Below are 26225 nucleotides of genomic sequence, written 5' to 3'. Positions count from 1 at the left end.
GAAAAAAATAAAAAAATTCATTCGTTTCCACAACATAATAAATATTTTTTTTATCATAAATACAGTTTTATTATTATTGAACATCCTAGTTGCAAATACCTAATATAACACCAAGCCTACTATAGAAATTACCCCTTCTTCAATATTGACTATTAAACTATTTACGTATATTTTATCAATGGTAAAAAATGCCTTTAATTGCCTTTACGCATGATATAGAAATCAATTGATTCGTGTATCCTAAATGCCGCCTTTATTTAAGGTTGGAAATTGCAAAAGTATTTTTAATGTCAAATGAAAAATACACTTTCAATCACACATAATGTGGGTAAACCAATAGAAGGAAAGATAAAGGTAGAACACATTATTCTAGTCTAAAAATCACTTTATCAAGAGCCAATTAAAACAAGATACAGCATTGATTGATTTTTGTGTGGCCAATTTGAAACTTGAATTTTCTATCAAAGTATGCTAATGTGCATGGAATAAGCGAGTGACGTGGAGTTTGATGTTCATTTTTTATTAAAGTGGAGAAATTGGTTGGAGCTTGCAAGATTTATCTTAAAATATTTTGACTAACGTTAAAATGGGTACTAAAATGTCTTTTTTATTTTTATTGACAAAGAATTATAAAATGGTAAAAATTAATTAAGTGAAAGGTAAATAAATCAGTCTTTTTTATTTTATTTTTGAGGTATGTATTTAATTTTTTTGGTTGACAAGTTTGTAAATAAATATATTTATTTATATATTTTGTCAAAAAAATACAATATTTATATAATTATGGAATATATTAATATAATGTACAAACTATTTTTTTAAGGCTAACATAAACTGTGTGTGTGTATGATATATATATATATATATATATATATATATATATATATATATATATATATATATATATAGGTTTGGCGTTTGGGCTATGCCCCTATCCACCAAAAAATGGGTCAAAGTGTTATTTCACAATATTTGGATCTAGGCTAATAGGTATTAATATAATGTAAAAACATTTTTATTGACGAAACACAATTGAAATGATTTTTTTTCTAAATTGATGAATATATTTTTATATGTATATGTCAAAACTATGGATTTATATAATATGGCTTCAAAGTTAAAAAAAAAATGAATAAACAATGTCATTCATAACATAACCTGTGATAAGCAAATATAAAGTAAAACTTAAAACTAATCTCTTAAAATACAAACAAAAAAAAGTTTACTTATTTGGTCCATAATTGTATTACATATTTTTACTTTTTTTTTTTTACTTATATTTTGTTACGGAGAAAAGTATCTTTTAGGTGTAAAAGAGGATTTCAATAAATTGAGTTTATCAAAAGTGTAAGTGCAAGATGATACCATCTCTTCACGTGGTCTTGTTTTATCATTGATCCAACTTTTTCCGTACACTTTGATTTGACAAGTGACATTATATTCCCTAAATAAAGTATATAAATAGCCACCTCTAGGGTATGAATATTATAACCAAAAACACATGAGTATGTGACTAAAACCTAGTTTGTAATAGAGCTAGTGCAATTATATTCAATTTCCACAAGTTATGAGTGGTAGTAGTAGAGACCCTCTTGTTGTTGGAGGTGTAATTGGTGATGTATTGGACCCCTTTCAAAGCTCTATACCTATACGAGTTTCCTACAATGGTAAAGAACTTAACAATGGCTGTGAATTCAAACCTTCCCAAGTTGTCAATCAACCAAGGGTTAGTGTTGGTGGAGATGATCTTAGAAACTTCTATACTCTGGTAACTGAAATTATGTCCCATAACTGAATTTGTTTGTATATATATAAATAAAGAAAATAAATTGTATTAGCAACTGAAATCATAGAAAGGCAACAAAATAATAATTGAATTAGTAACAGAGAACATAGAAAGACAATAAAATTATATACAGCAACAAAATAAATGTTAGAAATAAATGTTTTATTTCTTTGTCATTGGTTTTTTTTTTTTTATTTTGTGTCATTTACATATTCTAGTAACTATATACATCATCAAAAATCATGGATAAACAAAATAAAATCTATGTCAAATTCTTGTCACTAAATTTATTGATGAATTTTCTATTTTAAGCCTTTGATTTTGCTACAGAAGTGTTACAGACAGACAAAATTAAACTTGTCTCAAATTCTTGTCAATAAATTTAGAGACAGTTTTTTTATTTTACGCCATTGATTTTAATTAACATTTAAATTTCCTAGTAATTGTTCTACTTGAACCCTATTTGAATTCATTTCTTTCATTATAGGTCATGGTGGATCCAGATGCACCTAGCCCTAGTAACCCAAATTTGAGGGAGTATCTTCACTGGTAAGCAACAGAATTATAAGCTTTGAAAATGCCATGAAAACATGCTTATGGCTTATACATAAATCAAATAACATTTCTAAGAAGATTTACTAGCTTTAAAATTCAGTTTTTTTTTAATTTTTTTAACATCAGGTTGGTGACTGATATTCCTGCAACTACTGGACCTACTTTTGGTATGTTTGTTCATCCATTTATTTATTTTGTTTGTGATGAATGTTAAGCTTTGAATTATTCTAAAAACTAAATTGGTTTATATGTTCTATTTTATCTAGATGTTCTAAACAAAAAGTAAACCTTACACATGCATCTAATCATATCAAATCATTTTATCACTTTGTTATAATAGTTTCTAAACTATCTTCTTAGATATCTATGTTGTAAAAATGTGATGGGATCCATATGTAAAAGGCCCTTTTACACTGACAGTGCAAACCAAATAAACTCAATAATTATAGAAGTACAGTTCATGATTTTGGTTACAAGGGCCCCTTCATACTTGCATATTTCTCAGTTATGAGATTTTTGCTATCTTCCTCCAAGAGTGCTTTACAACTGAGGCTATAGTGCAATTTAAAACTTCAATTACACCTAACCTTGGTCTTCTGAAATTTTGCTTCATATATTAGGGTTTATAATAATATAATAACTATGATATATACTAATCCTAATAGGAACAAATTAAGAGATGATGCTTGATGCTCAATTGAAACCTATTATTACATGGTTATACATGCTAATGACAATTTATTTTAGGATTCAATTCATATACACGGTCAGTCAATCATAATCGTTAAATCATTAAAAAAGTTTAACTTTCACACATATGATTGATTGTGAATTGATGATTATTTTCACAGGTCATGAAGTGGTACCTTATGAGAGTCCACGACCTTCGATGGGAATTCATCGCATCGTCTTTGTGATTTTTCGTCAACTTGGTAGAGACACGGTTTATGCTCCAGGTTGGCGCCAGAATTTCAACACTAGAGATTTTGCAGAACTTTACAATTTAGGATCGCCGGCTGCTGCTGCTTATTTTAACATTCAAAGGGAACATGGCTCTGGTGGAAGAAGGTTATGATGATGATTAACTATCTTATTGCATAGAAAAAAAATATAGATATTTCAATAAATAAAGTTGTAAAATTCAATTGCTTATTAAGGAATATGAATTGGAAATGGGCTTGTTTACTTTGTCAAAATATTTTTTCATTTCCATTTTCTAAAATTTGTGTTAGTTTTACTTGTTAATAAGGTTAAAAAAAAACTTTTGAAGTGAACAATTGTTTTGCATTTCTGGAAATAATGAAAATGGCGAAAGAATTATTTTCAATATTTCCGAAAATGCATCATCTATAGCTAACATTTTATCTTTGTTCTCCTTGTTAACAAGTAAAACTAACACAAACTTAACAAAATGAAAATAGAAAATATTTTCATAGAAGTATCCAACACTCTATAGGGAATGAGTGTTCTCCAAATTCGGACTATGGTGGCAGTAACTAATAATCTAGACGAAGCTAGAATTTCGGTTCATGATCCTATATATTATAACATGCACTTGTAATGTATATCTTTGGTCCAGAAATCTCTTATAAATGTTCTATTTATCATTTATCTTTAAGGGACTAACCTGATACTTTTTAATACTTAAAAGACTAACTTAAACAAAAACGTTCAACGGTGTTAATATTATACTTAAAGGTATGTTTGGATGGAAAGGGAGAAGGAAAAGGTATGATTTATTATAAGAAAAAAGGACATAAATAAGCTTTAAAACATTTTTAAAAAATAGTTAAAATGTTATATTTATTTTTGTGTGCACTAGTGAGTCCACAACTACAAAGACTAATCTTTCGAGTAGGATAAGATATAGTCAAAATCTTCATCAAAATATTTAACAAAAAAGCATTAGACGAAATTTAAAACTGTGTTTTAAATTAAGGGACCTTCAAGTAGTTTTATCCATTCTCTCAAAAAAAAAAAAGTTTTATCCATGTATATTTTCAGGGGTTATAATAATAATAATAAGATGTATAAATTTAGTAAAGTAAAAAGGAACCCTAAGTACATACATACATACATACATAACATATGGTGCAGATCTAGGGCTCAACAAGATATCATCTCTCTACTCCAATCATTGCTGCCAACAAACTGCAAACCCAAAAAATCAAACCTCCTTATTATTAGCAACTTAAGGATAAAAAAATTAAAGGTCTCTCTCTCTACATAAGAATAATAACATAAAATTCCAACTAATATATACATATATATATAAACAATGATAAACCACATTTTCTAATGGAAAAACTGGTTTTCCAGAACAATAAATAATTTAAAAAACCACCATTCTTTCAATACAATCAGATTTTGGTTTTCACTTTCAATTTTGAAAACATTTCTTCATAATTAAAAACAAAAATCTGCTGTATCATATGAAATTTTGTGGACTTAGCTTTTCACAGATATTATGGCTGATGAGTGCAGGTGGAACTGGAAATATGAAATAGTAGAAAATCTTGGTGCTTCAGAATTTTCCAAGATCTCAAAACGCTCTGCTCCAAGTCTGTTGGAACACTAGTTAATTCTAGTGAAGAAAATTGGAAAGAAAAACACTATGAAAGAACTAGTGTGTGGGTGTGATTTAAAAATGTCCTACATTGGAGGGTCATCCCAACTAGTAAGTGTTTATATATGGGCAAAGTGACCTCCAAGGGTGTGCCCTTGGGGTACCCAATTTTGTGAACGGGTGAACGCTTACAAAATATATATATATCACGCGCGCGACGACGACGCTGCCGGCCGGGCTTGGGTCGTGGATTAAAAAAATGATATATATATTTTTTTGTTAGTTGAAAATGTTAAATTAATTAATTAATTAATTTAATCATTATCCGTAAGCGCTACGCGTAACAAATAATTTGTTACGATCCGACCCGATCCAAATCGCGTATCCAGAAACTTTCGGATATATCCAATTAAGAAACAAAACGCGTTTGCTTAAGGATTAAGCAGACTTAATCCCCAAGTCATTCTACACACCGAAAAGAATTTCATTGAGTTGTCGGGAATTCTTTTCTTCTTTTCTCCCCCCGACTTGTGTTAACAAGTTTCTTCTGCTTCTACTCCTTTCTGTCCCTTTCGGTTTCAAATAGAGCGGTTACGTACCGTATCGAGTGGCTTCGATCAATCGATTGAACCATATTTTAAGAATGTTCTTAAGACCATAGTCCCTTTTTCGGTTTAATGTCCCTTCAGAATTAAGAGTGGTCTTAAGTTCATAGTCCCTTCGATAATATATGTCCATTCGGAATATAGAGTACTATTAAGATCATAGTCCCTTTTCATAATACTAATGTCCCGTCGAAATTAAGAATGATCTTAACAGTATATAAATTATTTCAATAATTTTCTATTTAATGAGAAATGGTGGTATCACCATATTTGAGTGGTCGTAGTGCCATATTGATGTTTTGGAGAAGTTAAAGTTAGAATGGTGGTAACACCATATTTGAGTGGTCTCAGCACCATAATAGAATGGTAATAATACCATATTAATTTGAGTGGTTTCAATATTAAAGAGTGGTCTTAGAACCATATTTGAGGGTGTAATTCTCGAACGATTTTCTACAGTGCAGTAGTTAATCGAATAGTTGTAGATGGGCTTGTTTTATCCTGGAGGCGGCGTGGTTGATAGTCTACCTTGCACAACTTTGGGTAGTGCCACGAAACGTCTTAAAGAGAGCGACCTGGTCGTGACTCTACCTAGTAACAACTTCGGTAGATAACAAAATTTGGAAATCCAAATTTAACAGTTTGGAAATCCAAAAACAACAATTTTAAAACGTTTCGATCTGCTATGTCTACTGAAGAAGTTACTTATTGAGGTTAAGTTGTCCCTAAATACATTAAGGATAAATCAAGCTATAAATTTACATCTTTTGAATGAAACGATGAAGTGATTGTTGTTTCAATCAACAACACTAAAAATTTATTTGATGAAAACAATAATTTGTTACAAAACAAACTATTAGTTACAGAACCAAACAAGTTTTGATTGTTACAAAACATGAGAAAAACGTTTGGAGCTCATAATGCGAGCGTCGCGTATTTTTTGTTACAAAATAGTAACAAGATAAAATAATTTAGTTCCATTTGTTACAAAATAGCAACAAAGAATGGAAAATGATAAAGTTTTATTTTATATAAAACTTAATGTCCCTTACGTGTTATTTTAAAACAACAACAAGAATTGCCATAAAATGGCATGATGGATGTATAGACATGTTGGATGCTCTAAATATTAGAAAGAATCCGAATTTCAGATTTTATTGAATAAGACTGAGTTGACTCAGACTTAAAGAGAGACTTGTGTATCATGCATTCTTGTGGGAAAAGGTTGTGCCTTTGATGACATGTTCAAAATTAAATTCCCTTTCTATATAAGTTGGGTAATTTTAATATTTGACAGATCAAAATAGATCATGAACAAGAGTTTAATTTTTGAGTAACTTGGACTTAATTCCAACGTTATATAATTAGACAATTTTATTTGTTGCAGTCAAGATATATGAACCAAAAAGTTCATATAAATCAGAATTTAGAGAATTTGAATCTCTAAACATAATAAATTATGATACGTGTTAAATTGATGACACATAAATTAGAAATGATAAATTTTTTATCATATATATTGATGACTGTGAACTTTGGAAAAATAAAATTGATATGCTTGAATGTTCAATTTTTTATAACGAAAATTGAAATTTATAGAGTACCCAAGTCTAAGAACAAAAATTCTAATTAAGAAATTTTTGAAGAAAAGACAATCCAACTTGTCTTATTTTTGAACTTGGGATTGTCTGGACTATATTTAGATCCTGGACCCCAAGAGAGTTGAACTCACTAGTAGAGCCTATGAATATGTATTCATCGGGTATGCGATAAATAACGAAACATATAGGTTTTATGACCTAAATGTTAAAGTGATCATAGAATTTAAAAGATGTCGAATTCTATGTAAATATTTACCCCTTTAACTAAAGAATAGTGGGGGCACTAGTGGGAGCCCTAATGGGAGCACGACATTAGTGGGGGCAAAATAAATTCCCTTCTAAAATATTAAGAACTAGTGGGGGACACTATATCTAATCACATTCATGTAATTAGAAATAGTTATGAAAACATCATACGAGATGTTATAGAACCTCAACGAGGTAAGAAAGCTAAAATTACTAAAGAGTATGAACTTGATTTATACATTGGAAGAATATTCATTAAGCCTTAAAGAAGTTATATCCTCATTGGATGCTGAATAATGGCAAAAACAATAAACGATGAAATGAATTTTCTAGAGTCTAACAAAAACATGACACTTGGTTGACTTGTCTCATAGTTGCAAAACCAATCGGTTGTATTTGGATTTTGGAAAAAGGAACTAAAACCTGATGGTACGGTTGATGAATACAAGGCTCTCCTTGTAGTCAAAGGTTTTAGACAAAGAGAAAAATATAGACTTCTTCGACATTCATTCACCAGTCACGAAAATCATATCCATAAGAGTAATAGTCCCTTTAGCTGCCGTTCATAACTTGATAGTACTTCAAATGGATGTGAAAGTTGCCTTTTTTATGGTGAACTAGAAGAAGAAATATATATGGAACAACTTGAAAGTTTTGCGATTCATGGACAAGAAAACAAGACATGTAAGTTAGATAATTCTTTGTGAGGTCTAAAATAAACTCTTAAGGATTGAAATGAAAAATTTGACATTCAAATGTTATCGAATGAGTATAAAGTGAATGAAAGTGACAAATAATATTTGCACGATCATATGTCTCTATGAAGACAACTTGCTCATATTTGGTTTAAAGATTCATGTTATGAATTATGTGAAATCGTTGTTTATCAATAACATTGATAAGAAAGACCTAGACAAAGTTGAAGTAATTCTTGGTTTCAAGATTACTAGATCAGAAAAGAGAACTTTTTTGATAAATCTCACAAAGTTGAGAAGATCTTAAGAAAATGTTATTATTTGAGTGTAAACTTGCAAGCATATATTATGATCCAAGTGTAAGAACACTTGAGACGAAGTTAAAGAAATAGAATATGCGAGCATCATTGGCAGTCCTTAGGTAAGCCAATGAATGTATTAGACCCGACATTGTCGATGTCGTAAAACTCTTGTGCAAGTTTACTAGTAGACAAAAGAAAAGCATTGCCATGCTATAGAAAGAGTCATGAGGTGCCTTAAGAAGACTATGACTCTAAGATTACTTCACTAGGAGTAACATATTGTACTTAAATGGTACAAGATATAAAATAGAACATCTTTCGGATGAATATTTAGCGACTATTGTTTGCACATTGAGCATCACTAGAGGAGTTGTTTGTTAAAACAAATGATATTGACTCAGTCCAATATGGAATGAATCTGAGATGAGAACACTAGAGAAAACAAGTGAAGAAGCAAGTTGGCTAAGATCCTTGCTAGCAGAAATCCCTTTATGGGAGAAACCGTTACCGGCTGTGTTAATTCATTGCGATAATACTGCGGTTATTGCAAAGATTAAGAATCGTCATTACAATGGTAAGAGACGACAGATAAGGCGAAAACATAGCACGATTAGAGAGTGTATCTCTAATGGAGCGGTTAGAGTTGATTTTGTACGTACGAATGAAAACTTAGCTGATCCTTTGACGAAAGGACTTAATAGAGAGAAAGTCCGAGAAACATCCAGTAGGATGGGACTAATGTCTATAGCCCACTGAATGATGGTAACCCGACCTATATGGCTGGAGATCCCAAGATTTAGGTTCAATGGGTAAAAACAAGTCATGAAGTGGTAGAACATGCTATGAGAGAAAGAATATAGAAAGCATGATCCTGCAGCGAAAGAAGGATGAGGTAATAGTAACTCTTAATGAGATCTATACTCTATGTTGAGTAGGGTACACAGCTACATGAGTACCCTTGATAGACTCACCTATACGAATGTGGAACTTAGGCCGGTCCTATGGAATTTTGAGGCAGAATTCCTAGAGCATTCGTTAAAACCGGGATACAGGTGCAGGGCCTTAAAACACACGGGCTTTTAGAATACACCTATGAAAAGGTTTGTGTGTGGATTCTATGTCTGAGATAGAGTTCAATGCTGTAAGCAACTCTTATTAAATCAGAATACCTTCCACTATGCAAAGGTTCAAGTTGTTGGCGACACCTTTGTATATTAGCAAATCTTATGGAAACGATTTACGAAACCATTTTGAAGTCAAGTGGGGGATTGTTGGAACACTAGTTAATTCTAGTGAAGAAAATTGGAAAGAAAAACACTATGAAAGAACTAGTGTGTGGGTGTGACTTAAAAATGTCCCACATTGGAGGGTCACCCCAACTAGTAAGTGTTTATATATGAGCAAAGTGACCTCCAAGGGTGTGCCCTTGGGTTACCCAATTTTGTGAACGGGTGAACGCTTACAAAATATATATATATACATATATATATATATATATATATATATATATATATATATATATATATATATATATCACGCGCGCGACGACGACGCCGCCGTCCGACCGGCCGACCGGGCTTGGGTCGTGGATTAAAAAAATGATATATATATTTTTTGTTACTTGAAAATGTTAAATTAATTAATTAATTAATTTAATCATTATCCGTAAGCGCTACGCGCAACAAATAAATTTGTTACGATCCGACCCGATCCAAATCGCGTATCCAGAAACTTCCGGATATATCCAATTAAGAAACAAAACGCGTTTGCTTAAGGATTAAGCAGACTTAATCCCCAAGTCACTCGTTTTTTGTTACAAACTCTCCTTATATAAGGAGAAGTTCGCCCCACTCATTCTACACCCCGAAAAGAATTTCATTGAGTTGTCGGGAATTCTTTTCTTCTTTTCTCCCTCCGACTTGTGTTAACAAGTTTCTTCTGCTTCTACTCCTTTCTGTCCCTTTCGGTTTCAAATAGAGCGGTTACGTACCGTATCGAATGGCTTCGATCAATCGATTGAACCATATTTTAAGAATGTTCTTAAGACCATAGTCCCTTTTTCGGTTTAATGTCCCTTCGGAATTAAGAGTGGTCTTAAGTTCATAGTCCCTTCGATAATATATGTCCATTCGGAATATAGAGTACTATTAAGATCATAGTCCCTTTTCATAATACTAATGTCCCGTCGGAATTAAGAATGATCTTAACAGTATATAAATTATTTCAATAATTTTCTATTTAATGAGAAATGGTGGTATCACCATATTTGAGTGGTCGTAGTGCCATATTGATGTTTTGGAGAAGTTAAAGTTAGAATGGTGGTAACACCATATTTGAGTGGTTTCAGCACCATAATAGAATGGTAATAATACCATATTAATTTGAGTGGTTTCAATATTAAAGAGTGGTCTTAGAACCATATTTGAGGGTGTAATTCTCGAACGATTTTCTACTGTGCAGTAGTTAATCGAACAGTTGTAGCTGGGCTTGTTTTATCCTGGAGGCGGCGTAGTTGATAGTCTACCTTGCACAACTTTGGGTAGTGCCACGAAACGTCTTAAAGAGAGCGACCTGGTCATGACTCTACCTATTAACAACTTCGGTAGATAACAGAATTTGGAAATCCAAATTTAACAGTTTGGAAATCCAAAAACAACAATTTTAAGACGTTTCGATCTGCTATGTCTACTGAAGAAGTTACTTATTGAGGTTAAGTTGTCCCTAAATACATTAAGGATAAATCAAGCTATAGATTTACATCTTTTGAATGAAACGATGAAGTGATTGTTGTTTCAATCAACAACACTAAAAATTTATTTGATGAAAACAATAATTTGTTACAAAACAAACTATTAGTTACAGAACCAAACAAGTTTTGATTGTTACAAAACATGAGAAAAACGTTTGGAGCTCATAATGCGAGCGTCGCGTATTTTTTGTTACAAAATAGTAACAAGATAAAATAATTTAGTTCCATTTGTTACAAAATAGCAACAAAGAATGGAAAATGATAAAGTTTTATTTTATATAAAACTTAATGTCCCTTACGTGTTATTTTAAAACAACAACAAGAATTACCATAAAATGGCATGCTGGATGTATAGACATGTTGGATGCTCTAAATATTAGAAAGAATCTGAATTTCAGATTTTATTGAATAAGACTGAGTTGACTCAGACTTAAAGAAAGACTTGTGTATCATGCATTCTTGTGGGAAAAGGTTGTGCCTTTGATGACATGTTCAAAATTAAATTCCCTTTCTATATAAGTTGGGTAATTTTAATATTTGACATATCAAAATAGATCATGAACAAGAGTTTAATTTTTGAGTAACTTGGACTTAATTCCAACGTTATATAATTAGACAATTTTATTTGTTGCAGTCAAGATATATGAACCAAAAAGTTCATATAAATCAGAATTTAGAGAATTTGAATCTCTAAACATAATAAATTATGATACGTGTTAAATTGATGACACATAAATTAGAAATGATAAATTTTTTATCATATTTATTGATGACTGTGAACTTTGGAAAAATAAAATTGATATGCTTGAATGTTCAATTTTTTATAACGAAAATTGAAATTTATAGAGTACCCAAGTCTAAGAACAAAAATTCTAATTAAGAAATTTTTGAAGAAAAGACAATCCAACTTGTCTTATTTTTGAACTTGGGATTGTCTGGACTATATTTAGATCCTGGACCCCAAGAGAGTTGAACTCACTAGTAGAGCCTATGAATATGTATTCATCGGGTATGCGATAAATAACGAAACATATAGGTTTTATGACCTAAATGTTAAAGTGATCATAGAATTTAAAAGATGTCGAATTCTATGTAAATATTTACCCCTTTAACTAAAGAATAGTGGGGGCACTAGTGGGAGCCCTAATGGGAGCACGACATTAGTGGGGGCAAAATAAATTCCCTTCTAAAATATTAAGAACTAGTGGGGGACACTATATCTAATCACATTCATGTAATTAGAAATAGTTATGAAAACATCATACGAGATGTTATAGAACCTCAACGAGGTAAGAAAGCTAAAATTACTAAAGAGTATGAACTTGATTTATACATTGGAAGAATATTCATTAAGCCTTAAAGAAGTTATATCCTCATTGGATGCTGAATAATGGCAAAAACAATAAACGATGAAATGAATTTTCTAGAGTCTAACAAAAACATGACACTTGGTTGACTTGTCTCATAGTTGCAAAACCAATCGGTTGTATTTGGATTTTGGAAAAAGGAACTAAAACCTGATGGTACGGTTGATGAATACAAGGCTCTCCTTGTAGTCAAAGGTTTTAGACAAAGAGAAAAATATAGACTTCTTCGACATTCATTCACCAGTCACGAAAATCATATCCATAAGAGTAATAGTCCCTTTAGCCGCCGTTCATAACTTGATAGTACTTCAAATGAATGTGAAAGTTGCCTTTTTTATGGTGAACTAGAAGAAGAAATCTATATGGAACAACTTGAAAGTTTTGCGATTCATGGACAAGAAAACAAGACATGTAAGTTAGATAATTCTTTGTGAGGTCTAAAATAAACTCTTAAGGATTGACATGAAAAATTTGACATTCTAATGTTATCGAATGAGTATAAAGTGAATGAAAGTGACAAATAATATTTGCACTATCATATGTCTCTATGAAGACAACTTGCTCATATTTGGTTTAAAGATTCATGTTATGAATTATGTGAAATCATTGTTTATCAATAACATTGATAAGAAAGACCTAGACAAAGTTGAAGTAATTCTTGGTTTCAAGATTACTAGATCAGAAAAGAGAACTTTTTTGATAAATCTCACAAAGTTGAGAAGATCTTAAGAAAATGTTATTATTTGAGTGTAAACTTGCAAGCATATATTATGATCCAAGTGTAAGAACACTTGAGATGAAGTTAAAGAAATAGAATATGCGAGCATCATTGGCAGTCCTTAGGTAAGCCAATGAATGTATTAGACCCGACATTGTCGATGTCGTAAAACTCTTGTGCAAGTTTACTAGTAGACAAAAGAAAAGCATTGCCATGCTATAGAAAGAGTCATGAGGTGCCTTAAGAAGACTATGACTCTAAGATTACTTCACTAGGAGTAACATATTGTACTTAAAGGGTACAAGATATAAAATAGAACATCTTTCAGATGAATATTTAGCGACTATTGTTTGCACATTGAGCATCACTAGAGGAGTTGTTTGTTAAAACAAATGATATTGACTCAGTCCAATATGGAATGAATCGGAGATGAGAACACTAGAGAAAACTAGTGAAGAAGCAAGTTGGCTAAGATCCTTGCTAGCAGAAATCCCTTTATGGGAGAAACCGTTACCGACTATGTTAATTCATTGCGATAGTACTGCGGCTATTGCAAAGATTAAGAATCGTCATTACAATGGTAAGAGACGACAGATAAGGCGAAAACATAGCACGATTAGAGAGTGTATCTCTAATGGAGTGGTTAGAGTTGATTTTGTACGTACGAATGAAAACTTAGCTGATCCTTTGACAAAAGGACTTAATAGAGAGAAAGTCCGAGAAACATCCAGTAGGATGGGACTAATGTCTATAGCCCACTGAATGATGGTAACCCAACCTATATGACTGGAGATCCCAAGATTTAGGTTCAATGGGTAAAAACAAGTCATGAAGTGGTAGAACATGCTATGAGAGAAAGAATATAGAAATCATGATCCTGCAGCGAAAGAAGGATGAGGTAATAGTAACTCTTAATGAGATCTATACTCTATGTTGAGTAGGGTAGACAGCTACATGAGTACCCTTGATAGACTCACCTATACGAATGTGGAACATAGGCCGGTCCTATGGAATTTTGAGGCAGAATTCCTAGAGCATTCGTTAAAACCGGGATACAGGTGCAGGGCCTTAAAACGCACGGGCTTTTAGAATACACCTATGAAAAGGTTTGTGTGTGGATTCTATGTCTGAGATAGAGTTCAATGCTGTAAGCAACTCTTATTCAATCAGAATACCTTCCATTATGCAAAGGTTCAAGTTGTTGGCGACACCTTTGTATATTAGCGAATCTTATGGAAACGATTTACGAAACCATTTTGAAGTCAAGTGGGGGATTGTTGGAACACTATTTAATTCTAGTGAAGAAAATTGGAAAGAAAAACACTATGAAAGAACTAGTGTGTGGGTGTGACTTAAAAATGTCCCACATTGAAGGGTCACCCCAATTAGTAAGTGTTTATATATGGGCAAAGTGACCTCCAAGGGTGTGCCCTTGGGGTACCCAATTTTGTGAACGGGTGAACGCTTACAATATATATATATATATATATATATATATATATATATATATATATATATATATATATCACGCGCGCGACGACGACGACGCCGCCGTCCGACCGGCCGACCGGGCTTGGGTCGTGGATTAAAAAAATGATATATATATTTTTTGTTACTTGAAAATGTTAAATTAATTAATTAATTAATTTAATCATTATCCGTAAGCGCTACGCGTAACAAATAAATTTGTTACGATCCGACCCGATCCAAATCGCGTATCCAGAAACTTCCGGATATATCCAATTAAGAAACAAAACGCGTTTGCTTAAGGATTAAGCAGACTTAATCCCCAAGTCACTCGTTTTTTGTTACAAACTCTCCTTATATAAGGAGAAGTTCGCCCCACTCATTCTACACACCGAAAAGAATTTCATTGAGTTGTCGGGAATTCTTTTCTTCTTTTCTCCCTCCGACTTGTGTTAACAAGTTTCTTCTGCTTCTACTCCTTTCTGTCCCTTTCCGTTTCAAATAGAGCGGTTACGTACCGTATCGAGTGGCTTCGATCAATCGATTGAACCATATTTTAAGAATGTTCTTAAGACCAAAGTCCCTTTTTCGGTTTAATGTCCCTTCGGAATTAAGAGTGGTCTTAAGTTCATAGTCCATTCGATAATATATGTCCATTCGGAATATAGAGTACTATTAAGATCATAATCCCTTTTCATAATACTAATGTCCCGTCGGAATTAAGAATGATCTTAACAGTATATAAATTATTTCAATAATTTTCTATTTAATGAGAAATGGTGGTATCACCATATTTGAGTGGTCGTAGTGCCGTATTGATGTTTTGGAGAAGTTAAAGTTAGAATGGTGGTAACACCATATTTGAGTGGTCTCAGCACCATAATAGAATGGTAATAATACCATATTAATTTGAGTGGTTTCAATATTAAAGAGTGGTCTTAGAACCATATTTGAGGGTGTAATTCTCGAACGATTTTCTACAGTGTAGTAGTTAATCGAACAGTTGTAGTTGGGCTTGTTTTATCCTGGAGGCGGCGTGGTTGATAGTCTACCTTGCACAACTTTGGGTAGTGCCACGAAACGTCTTAAAGAGGGCGACCTGGTCGTGACTCAACCTAGTAACAACTTCGGTAGATAACAGAATTTGGAAATCCAAATTTAACAGTTTGGAAATCCAAAAACAACAAAGTCTAGTGCCAAATTCTTTTGTGAGCTCAAAACACTTTGCTTGGAGACAACGGTTTCTCCATCTTCAGATCGACGGATGAAGATGGCTGGAGAAATATTGGAGATTGGACATGGTACTGTCTTCAAATATAGAATTGGAGGAATTTTTTTTTCATCTGACCCTATGACAAAAAAAATTGATATGTTTGCCCCTAGTTCAAAATTATTGATACAATTGCCCTTGTTCTTCATTTCATTTGGCGAACATATATACACTTTTTTTCAACTTTTTCTGCATGTTCTTATTTCGAAACAGAGAACATGCAGGCTTTTTTTGCAACTCCTGACTGCTCCCCAAATGAAATGGCGAACATAGGTTTTTTTGTTTTTTTTTTCAAGTTATATATTTCAAATGGCGATAAAGCCATTTAAAAAAGGTGGTTTTTTTAATTAAAAAAAATCCTAAAACCAAAAAAAAAAAAAAGGTAAGACCGCAAAAAAAAAATGGAAAAAAGGGAACATGCTCGCCATTTTGAATGGCATACATCTAAAAATTAAATGAAAAAAAAATAACCATCCATGTTCGCCATTTCATTTATGGAGCAGTCAGAAGTTGCAGAAAAAGCCTGCATAAGTTGAAAAAAAAGTGTATGTTCGCCAAATGAAACAAAGCACAAGGGCAATTGTATTAATAATTTTGAACTAAGGGCAGACATATCAATTTTTTTGGTTATAGGGTCAGAAGAAAAAAAAAATTTAGAATTGGAGATGGTGTTGCTTTTCGAGTAAATATCTTCAAAGAGTAAAGATTTTTACTCTAAAACCAACCTAACCAAATTCAAAGTCGTTTGATTCTGGTAACGTAGTTATGATTTCAAACCCGCAAACTAGAGCAGTTGAAAGGAAGATGTAATTTTTATTTTGTTAATACTGCCTTCAAAATGAGTGTCTTTTCAGGTGTTTACACACATATTAAGAAATGCAATGATTAAAAGAAAGAGAATGATTATTTTACCAAATTATCCTTATTAACTATTGGTTAGTTTTAAAAGTAATATTTTGGAAGTAGTGTGCAGAGTATTAATTGGAGGGTACAATTGAAAAGAAAAAGTTATTATTGCATTGGAAACTGAAAGTGACATTCATTTTGAGACAATTTTTTTTTGGCTAAAGCGACACTCATTTTAAAACGGAGGGAGTACTATTTAAGATGTGTTTAATCTAGAAATGTTACAATTTAGCTCAAATAATAAAATTTAGCATAAATTAAATTTTAGAAATATTCATGAAATAGAATGTCATTTTATTATATATATTTTTAAATCTTTGATGTCTTTTGACCCGACTCAAATCAATTTTCTAATCATCCGATTGAATTGGCTTAACAAAAAGCAATACAATGATGCGACTGGGATCGCCAAAACCAATTCAGCCCAACTTGTGTTAATACTCTAATTGTAGGTCATTATTGTTGGTTCATGAGAGGGCTCGAAGAATCATCATATTGGACCTTGAACAACTGCACAAGTGAATTGCACGCCATATCTTAAGAAAAAATTGTAAGTTGTTAGAACTATGGATCCCCCACTTATATATTGTTGAACATCCATTTAGAAATTAGAAGGTTGAAAGTTAGAACCTTAAATTGCTCAAAATCATGACAACTTTTCCACGTCCATGTAGAAGCTTAGTGTTGTAGCTTGCATGAAATCATAACACAACCAAACACATATGCTTATTTAGAAGTTAGAAGGTTCATCCTAAGCAAGATTTTTGGATATTTTGTCATTCTTCAAGGTTATTAGGATTCTTGATATTTTGAAGGTTGAATACGTGAAAAGGCATTTCAAACACATGATAACTTTAATATTGCTAGTCTACTTAAGATCATGCAAGATCATTCGACATTCCAAAAAGTTTGATCAATCCCACAACCTAAAGGTGGACTTGATTTGATGAGATCAGAGATGATTTAGGAGAAGAATAATAAAACTCACAAGTTTGGAAATCAACAAAGGACTCACGCTGCGAAAGTTATGTTAGTCGAGCAATGATCTTGATTGCGGTTCAAGTTATGTTGTGAACCTTTATATTACGGTTGAACACATTTTAAAAGGTCTGAATGGCTATGTACTACAACTATCACGCCAATCGGTATGTACTTTAACAATGGCAATCAAATGTTTTAAAAACCGAAGCATATAATTCTACCATGACTTTAACACTATTATGGTTTGGTTATTTGAGCGGTTCGAAAGATGTTTCATTCTGGTTTGAGCGGTTTAAAACAGTAGAATCATGAAGCAAAAATATTGAATCTAGTACTATGAAAGAGTGGTGTGGAAATATGAGTGTCCTTAAAGACACACTATACGCAAAATATAAAGGCCCAAATAGGACGATGGTAAGACAAAATGTCGGAGTGTACTCCTTAATGACTCTAGTTGGATATTAGTTGTGTTTTTCAGGTGGTTTAATGAAGGAAGCGGTAAATATGGGTTACTTACTTTAAAGGTTTTAAGGTGGGGAGGCATGATGAAGTAGTATCACATTTACAATATGTCGATGAGAATTTGGTGATGCAAACTCGATTGGTACCTATCCAAGATAGTTGGAAATGGTATTATTCGGATGCCGGAGATTTCACAGTTAATTTATGTTACTCAATTGTTGTTTCAAAGGTGCTTTTGTATCCAACTTTGGAAGAATGAAGATGTCGTCTACTGGGATTATTGTGGGCGGGCTGCGCGCCATGAAAAACAATTGTGTTTGCTTGGCAAGTGTTGTTGGGTCGTATACCAACGTGGGTTAACTTGCGTAGAAGAGGTGTACTTGTGGTAAACGATATAGGAGGTTGTGTTTGGTGCTCAACAACGGTCGAATCGGAGGATCATTTTTTTGTGAGGTGTAAGTTTGCAAGTGGTGTTTGGTATGGAATTCTAAAGTGGGTCGGAGTAATTACGGTACTTTCCGGTGTGGTTTCCATGCAACTAGAAGCTTTTTTGGGCCAATTCCAAAATAAAGAGTTTGAAAGGTTACTATTGGTATGACATTAAACTATTTGGGTAATTTGGTGTGCTTGAAACTTAGTCATCTTTTCTTCCAAGGATCATTCCGTGGAGGAGGTGATTGATAGCATAATATGCGCTTCATGGAAAACTTTTTTGGCTAAATATTCTAGGAAGCCTTGTATGTAGGGATGGACAAGGACCCGTGACCCGGTCCAACACGAAAAAAGCCAGAAAAGAAAACCGAACTGAGTGGGTTAAAGCGGGTCCACAGGTCAAACGGGTCACAATTATGGGTATTTAAGGGTATGAATGGGCGGAGGCGGGTAAGGGAACTTCACCCGCGGGTACCCGAACCTACCCGATTTATAATGTATATTTTAATCATGTCAGCAAAGTATCTCGAGACACACAAAGCTTCAGACTTTCTTTTTATTGAAAATAGCACTAAGCCACTAATCAATTTCCTTAAAAAGTGGATACCACCTGCATTTTGAAAACCACCAAAAGAAAACCACTAACCAATTTATCTCTCTTGAAAACCTGTGTGCATTAATGTGACATTTTTTCAATTTTTTTTTTATCGTTTAAAATTCCAATTTAGATCAAAATTCTCTCAACACCACACACATTTAATTTATTTTTTTTCTGAAAATTTATTCTCTAGAGAGACGGTGCAAGCATCTCTAGTTTTTCACAATTCTCAGTTAGTACTTCCGTCTTCATCCTAATTTCTCATTTTGTTCTTTCATTTCACTCACTCAACGTATCATGATTACTCCACTCTCTCTCTTTGCTTTTCAATTGGAGTAGTATTTTCTTTTCTAGTAATTATCTCTACCCAATTTAATATTTTTTGCCTAGATCAATTACAAGTCTAGAATTGCAAAGGTTGTGCTTCATTTCAAATACCCAATCTTCTCTCTAAAAAACAAACCACAAACTCTTCAATCATCGCTGCCCCTTACTACAATTTCTTCGAGAAAATGAAAGAAAAAGTATATGATTTAGTCTTCACTCCATCTCTTTCTTTGTTTCCTCTATGTGGAACAACCATGCAAGAACCTCCCCTTCTTCTTCTTCTTCTTCTCAAAGCTCATCTTTTTTTTGTTTTTTTTTGTTTGATGATGTAGATCTACATACATATGAACAACCCGTATATATCCGCCCGGTAACCCGAACAACCCAGCAGCCCGAACCCGAACAACCCGCTTACTAGTTTTGGGCACAATTGGGCTAGAGGTTTGAACCCTTCGGGTTGGGATGGGCTGCCACTTTGGGCCCGAACCCGCCAATACCCGTCCGATGCCCAGCCCTACTTGTATGTACTATCAAACTTTTTTGGCTAAATATTCTAAGGTATCATTGTTGTAATAGTTTGTGGCACCAATAATTTATTTTTGGTTGGGCAAAGTATCTCTTATACGTTATCCTTTCCTTAGATGCAAAGCTTAATTGCCCTTTTGACCCCTTAAGCATCACAATCTTGTGATTTTTGTCCCCTATAAAAAACAATAACAAACCAGGCCTTTAAATTTACCCCCTTTCGCACTTTTGGTCCCCTAGTTCAATTTTGACCTAGTCAACGCACACGTGGCACCTCACTTAAGTGAGTAGCAGATCACATGTGTAACTTTTTAATTAAAAAAATTAAAAAAGCCACATTTGTAACTTTGAATTAAAAAATCAAAAAAAATTGAAAAATGATGGCAAAATTGTTTTTTATAGGGGTCAAAATCGCAAGGTTGTGATACTTAGGAAGCAATTAGGCGTAGATGCAATACTCCTTACCTGGTTCCATGTTTCTTTATATGAAATTTTTACAGTTTAAAAAAAATAAATAGGACTTTGGCTTATCACAAGTCAGCAAACGTAATTACCTAATAACCTCAGCTTATCACAGGCCAGCTTCCCATGCTTGTAAATTGTATGAATATACCTAACTTGAAATTTTTCAAGACCAATGTTTGGCCTATAGAGCCCAAATGACACGAGACAACATAGCACATTCTCAAGCCTAACTAGAGATTTTTGAGAGAGGAAAAAAAAAATCTAACCAGAGAAAGAAATGTCAATTAGACACACTATTAAATGGACATTGGCAATGTTAAAAACTTCATAAAAACTATTATGCAATAATAACTTCAACGCTTTCATTATTTTATGTTAGTTATATACTTACTCTCAAATATATTTAAAGTGGATTGGATCTCCTACCAAGCTTGCACACAATGTTGCAAGTGCGGTAGAAGAACCTATTTGATAAATTTGATGATCTAAACCAATCTTAAATGTTTGATTCGAATTTTTTATTTTTTCAAAATTTGAGATGAACTTAAACAATTAAAGGTCGAAGTACTTTGGTTCGGCTAACAAGTTAATAATTTTGATTGCAAATCCGACCGTTGAAACCAAAATTGTGTTGTTCTTTTTAATTTTTGTTAGTATAGTTTAAGATTTTTATGTGTTGAATCTAGAACTATTTTAATTTAGTTCAAAAGATAAAATATTAAGTTATGGATTTAAAAAATATATTACATCATTAAGTCTAGGCGAGTTGTGTTATGATGACTCTCACTAGGGTCAATGAAAGCCTCAAGGCTCAAAAAATGTTAACAAAAATACTAACATATTATTCATCTACGATGTTCTTATACTAGTAAAGATAATTGAACCAAGTTTCTTGTAAGATATTGGTTGAATCTTTATCTCCTACGCAAACCTATGTCGGCCTTAAATCGTAAAATTTTAGTCTAGTATTATAATTTTTATGAAATTAAATATAGTTTAATTATATGCTTTTTAAGAATATTTTTTTGACCTAAAATCACCCCTCTATATCTTTTTTCCTCTTTTCTTTCAATCTAAATAAGTGGTTTTCACATATATCAAGTTTTTCCTTTTGTGTTTTTGTGATTTCGTCGTCTTGTGCGGCGTTTGATTCCGCGTCTTGTCGTGTGTTCGTTTAGTTCCTGTTGAAAGATCAACATCGGTCAATTACAAATTCAATCAATGATTTTAGCGTCAACATTGCAGATCCAGAAGCATGAGTATTTCGGTGACTTTGATTTTATCATATTATTTGTAGGCATTTTTTCGTTGTATGCTATTAACTTGGGTGTTGTGAGTTTGTTCGCAAATTCATCCTTTACGTTTTTAGTGATGTTTGTTTCTGATGTGATGTACTCTATCAATTTCAATGAATGAATATCGTTTTGTTTTTGTCAAAAAAAATATATTTTAAGAAAACCTATGTCTTATGACTTAATAAACCAATTACAGTGACGGTTCCTTTTTAGCAATATGAAAAAGATGAGTGAGAAACTAGTGAGAGAAGCTCTGGAGGGGGGGTAGGGCCTACTAGGACAAATGAGAGGGGAAAACAAAAGGTTACTGCTCCGACTAATTCTACCATGGTTGTACCTGGGAAGAAAATGAATTTTCGGTATCTGGATAGCACAACAACACCATTCTTTTCACCAGATTTCCAGATGAAGCTAATAACACAGATCTATGGAGTGTGTTCGCGAAATATGGTCAGGTGGTGGAGGTTTTTATCCCAAACAAGTTGGACAGGTGGGGGAGAAGATTTGGTTATGTGAAGTTCAAGGATGTGGCTAATGAGGAGGCATTGGGGTCGCGCCTACAAGACGTTTGGCTATGGAATACAAGGTTGAAGGTTAATAGGGCCAGGTTTGGAAGAGAGAAACAACAGTTGGTGGAGGAGGGTGTTGCAGAGAGGAGGAAAACGGTGGTCGCGGCCGGTGAAGGCCCTTCCATAGTGACTGGGAAATCGTTTAAACAAGCACTTGGAAGGGAGAAGGGTCAGTTTGTAGGGAAGACGGAGGAGCGACAATGTTTGTTGGTCCAGCCTTCTGAAGAGATGCTTGAGCTACTCAAATGGTCTTATGTTGGAGAGCTCCATCAGAATCTTGAGGCCAAGGAGGTGCAACAGATGTTGGTCTTGGAGGGGCTATCAGCGGTGAAGGTTACAACCATAGGAGAGAAGATGTTATTGCTGCAGGTTGATGGCAACAAGGAGTTACAAGGAGTCATATCCAACCATAAACTGTGGTGGGATGCTTCGTTCTTGAAGGTTAGTATCTGGTCTCCTCCTATGGTTGTTTCCAGGAGGTCGGTCTGGTTACAGATTCATGGCATCCCTATACATGTATGGGATGAGCCAATTTTCAAAGCTATTGGTAACCTTTTTGGGGGTTTCATCGATTTTGATGAAGATACCGCCTCGAGAAACCGTTTGGATTTTGCCAGGATTAAGGTATCGACGACGAGGAAGGGTTTGATAGATGAGCATGTAGAGATATCAGTGGTTGGGGCGGTGTTCTGCCTCTGGGTGGTGGAGGAGGGAGGTGGCAGGCGGTGGGAACCGGTGGACAAAGAGAGGATGATGGATGATGTTACCTCGGTGGGGTCCAGGGAGGGTGACGTGGATGGTGGTGAGTGGAATTTTGTTCAGAGGAAGAAGGGCTTAGTCCTAGGTCTCTGCGTTCTGCACACTTAGGGAGCCTCATGGGACAACCTAGGATAGAGTCAACTAGAGGTTCAGGGGGTAAAAGGCTATTGCATGAGGTGACTTTAGGTGGGTCCCAGTCTGACCATTCATTGAAAAGGGATGATAGTTTGAATTTGCAAATAAAAAGTGGACAAGTGGAGGCTATGGAGCAGGTTGTTGATGTGAGGGGAGAGGAAGTGGATAGGTGTATTAGGTTGGAGGGGGAAAATGGGGATGATGGTCTGCTGTTGATAGGACAGGCTGAGAAGGAATGGGAGAGTCACGAGGCAGAGTGTGGGGCTTTGGGTGGGGGCCAGGTTGATGAGGCTATTCTGTTGGATAGTGTTAATGGGCCTCAATCTCATGTTCAGATTTTTAGGCCGCAGTTACAAGCCCAACCAGAGGTTGCTACTGAAGTCAGTGCTTCAGGGAGGTGCAGTAAGGCATTAAGTGGGGATAATTTTATGCAGAAGTCTTAGGAAGGAAGGGAGGAGTTGAGAATGAATAAACACATAAGATTCTTGTATGAAGATTCTGATTTATCTGATTGTAGTGACTCCATCCAGGATTTTGAGGGGGATGATCAGAGGTTATTAAAGCTCATGCAGAAATCTAGAAAGAAGAAGAAGTCTAGCGCCTTCTCTAAGAAGCAGCTGGGGAGGGCAGCGGGAACACAAGCACAAGGTTCTACAAATTCTGGTAAAAGTGAGAAGCGCTTTTATGATATTGAATCGACGCACAGAAGGGCGGCCTCACAGTCTTTGATCAGAGAAGAAGACTGGAGCGATGGGTGTATGGGTAGACAAGCTGTCTCTGGATTTTGGTGGGTCTCGACGTTCTGGTATCCGTTTATTTAAAGGGACACAAGCTGAGTCAGTGTTTGAATCACAATTGCAAGGTGAAAGTGGGTGTGGGAAGACTTTGAAGGTGCTGGCCGCCAAGAGGGTGTTTGAAACACAAAAGAAGGCAGAAGTCGCTTTCCCGACAAATGAGGGAGGGATTATTGATAAACTTGTCCTTCTGGAAGAGGTGGCCGCGAAGATAAACGCCGATAGGGAGGTTGTCAGGGTGTGTCAATGATAGTGACAACCTTTAATGTAAGAGGTTTGGGTGGGAGGGTGAAGAAGAGCAAAATTCGAGATCTTGTTAGACAAAATAAAATTGATTTCTTGGCTTTACAAGAAACGAAGCTTGAGGAGGTTACTCCATCCTTGTGTTACTCACTTTGGGGGAGCAATGATTGTGAGTGGGTTTTCCGTCCGTCAGAGGGTAGTAGTGGTGGGATTCTATCAATTTGGAGTAAATCTTGTGCTACATTAGTTTCTTCTTTTCAAGGAGAAGGTTATGTTGGGGTGACTTTGGATTGGGGGGTGGAGAAGAAGCGTTGTACGATTATAAATGTTTACTCAAGGTGTGATTTGGCGGCAAAGAAAAGGTTGTGGGAGTGCCTCTTAGTAGAGCGTGGTAGGAGAGGTGATGGGGTGTGGTGCGTCGTTGGTGATTTTAATGTTGTTTGTAGGAGAGATGAACGGAGGGGGGTTAATGTAGAGGCGTCGACGGCGCAAGTTTTGGAGATGTATTTGTTCAATAATTTTATTGGAGAAATAGAGTTGGACGATGTTAATGTCTTGGGTCGCCTTTTCACTTGGTTTCATCCTAATGGTAGATCTATGAGCCGTATCGATAGAGTTCTTATTTTGGAAGAGTGGTCTCAAGTTTGGGGGGAGAATTCTCTTTGGGTGTTGCCTAGGGATATCTCGGATCATTGCCCGTTAGTTCTTAAAAATGGTGGTTGGGATTGTGGGCCTAAACCGTTTCGTTTCAATAATTTTTGGCTTCAAAATCGGAAGTTCAAAGGGGTGGTGGAGGAAGTGTGGAGGAATCAAAATGTTAACGGATGGATGGGCTTTATATTAAAAGAAAAATTGAAGGGCCTTAAAGCAACTATCAAGGAGTGGAATAAGGAGGAATATGGTGGCATGGAAGAGAGGGTGGAAAGGTTGGTTGAAGAGATTAGTGCGATTGATGAAAAAGGGGAGGAAGAGAGCTTGAGTGAAGTGGAACTATGGCGGTTACTTAAGGCTAAGGATTCACTTTTAGTTCAAAGATCCAAATCAAGGTGGCTTAAGGAGGGAGACACTAATTCCAAATATTTCCATAATTGTGTCAAGTTGAGAAAGTGTAGGAATTCCATAAAAGCTCTTAAGGATAATGATGGTTGGGTAGTGTCACCTTTTGATGTTCAGAGGAAAGTGGTGAATTATTTCACTACTCTCGTCGCTAATGAGAGGTGGGACCGCCCGAGATTAGATGGGGTGTATTTTGAAACTCTTCCCGATGGTGATAATGGTATATTGGTGGCTCCTTTCACTTTGTTGGAAATTGAGGCGGTGGTGAGAGATAGTGATGGAAATAAAAGTCTGAGGCCGGATGGTTATAACTTCGCCTTTATTAAGGAGTTTTGGTAATTAATTAAGGATGAAGTTAGAATTATGTTTGATCAATTTCATGCTAATGACGTCTTGCCTAAAGGTATGTTAGCTTATTTTGTAACCTTAATCCCGAAAGTTTCATCACCTTTGGATTTAAAGGATTATAGGCCTATTTCGTTACTTGGGAGTCTTTATAAATTGTTAGCTAAAGTGTTTGCAAGGAGATTGGCAGCCGTTATGAATTCTATTATTTCTCCTACTCAATCGGCCTTCCTCAAAGGTAGACAGTTGGTGGATGGTGTGTTGGTTGTGAACGAGTTGGTGGACTATGCTAAAAAAAACTAAAAAGGAGTGTTTGATTCTTAAGGTGGATTTTGAAAAGGCCTATGACTCGGTCGATTGGGTTTTTTTGGAATATATGATGTATAGAGTAGGGTTGTGTGAAAAG

The 26225-nt window shown here is 34.5% G+C and overlaps 3 protein-coding genes across 3 annotated transcripts; all 3 read left to right on the top strand.

Moving 5' to 3' along the window:
- Positions 1 to 1520: 1520 nt before the first annotated feature.
- LOC146913744 (protein VERNALIZATION 3-like) lies at positions 1521 to 3416 on the top strand. Its single transcript, XM_085720420.1, has 4 exons — positions 1521 to 1768; positions 2274 to 2335; positions 2468 to 2508; positions 3193 to 3416. Exons 1-4 carry the CDS (start codon positions 1568 to 1570, stop codon positions 3414 to 3416), a joined length of 528 nt encoding a protein of 175 aa, XP_085576546.1. The 5' UTR covers positions 1521 to 1567.
- An 18785-nt stretch (positions 3417 to 22201) lies between these two features.
- LOC146913743 (uncharacterized) lies at positions 22202 to 23354 on the top strand. The gene is made up of 2 exons (XM_085720980.1): positions 22202 to 22221; positions 22316 to 23354. Exons 1-2 carry the CDS (start codon positions 22202 to 22204, stop codon positions 23352 to 23354), a joined length of 1059 nt encoding a protein of 352 aa, XP_085577106.1.
- Positions 23355 to 24421: 1067 nt separating this feature from the next.
- On the top strand, positions 24422 to 25813 carry LOC146913742 (uncharacterized). The gene has a single exon (XM_085720979.1). The coding sequence runs from the start codon at positions 24422 to 24424 to the stop codon at positions 25811 to 25813; it is 1392 nt and encodes a 463-aa protein (XP_085577105.1).
- Positions 25814 to 26225: the final 412 nt, after the last annotated feature.

This window comes from Medicago sativa, chromosome 6 (genome assembly GCF_051527215.1).
Source record: "Medicago sativa cultivar Bolivia chromosome 6, Bolivia_mono, whole genome shotgun sequence".
In the NCBI taxonomy this organism is placed as follows: domain Eukaryota; kingdom Viridiplantae; phylum Streptophyta; class Magnoliopsida; order Fabales; family Fabaceae; genus Medicago; species Medicago sativa.
Note: the sequence above shows the minus strand (reverse complement) of the source record. Positions and strands in the feature narration are given on the sequence as shown.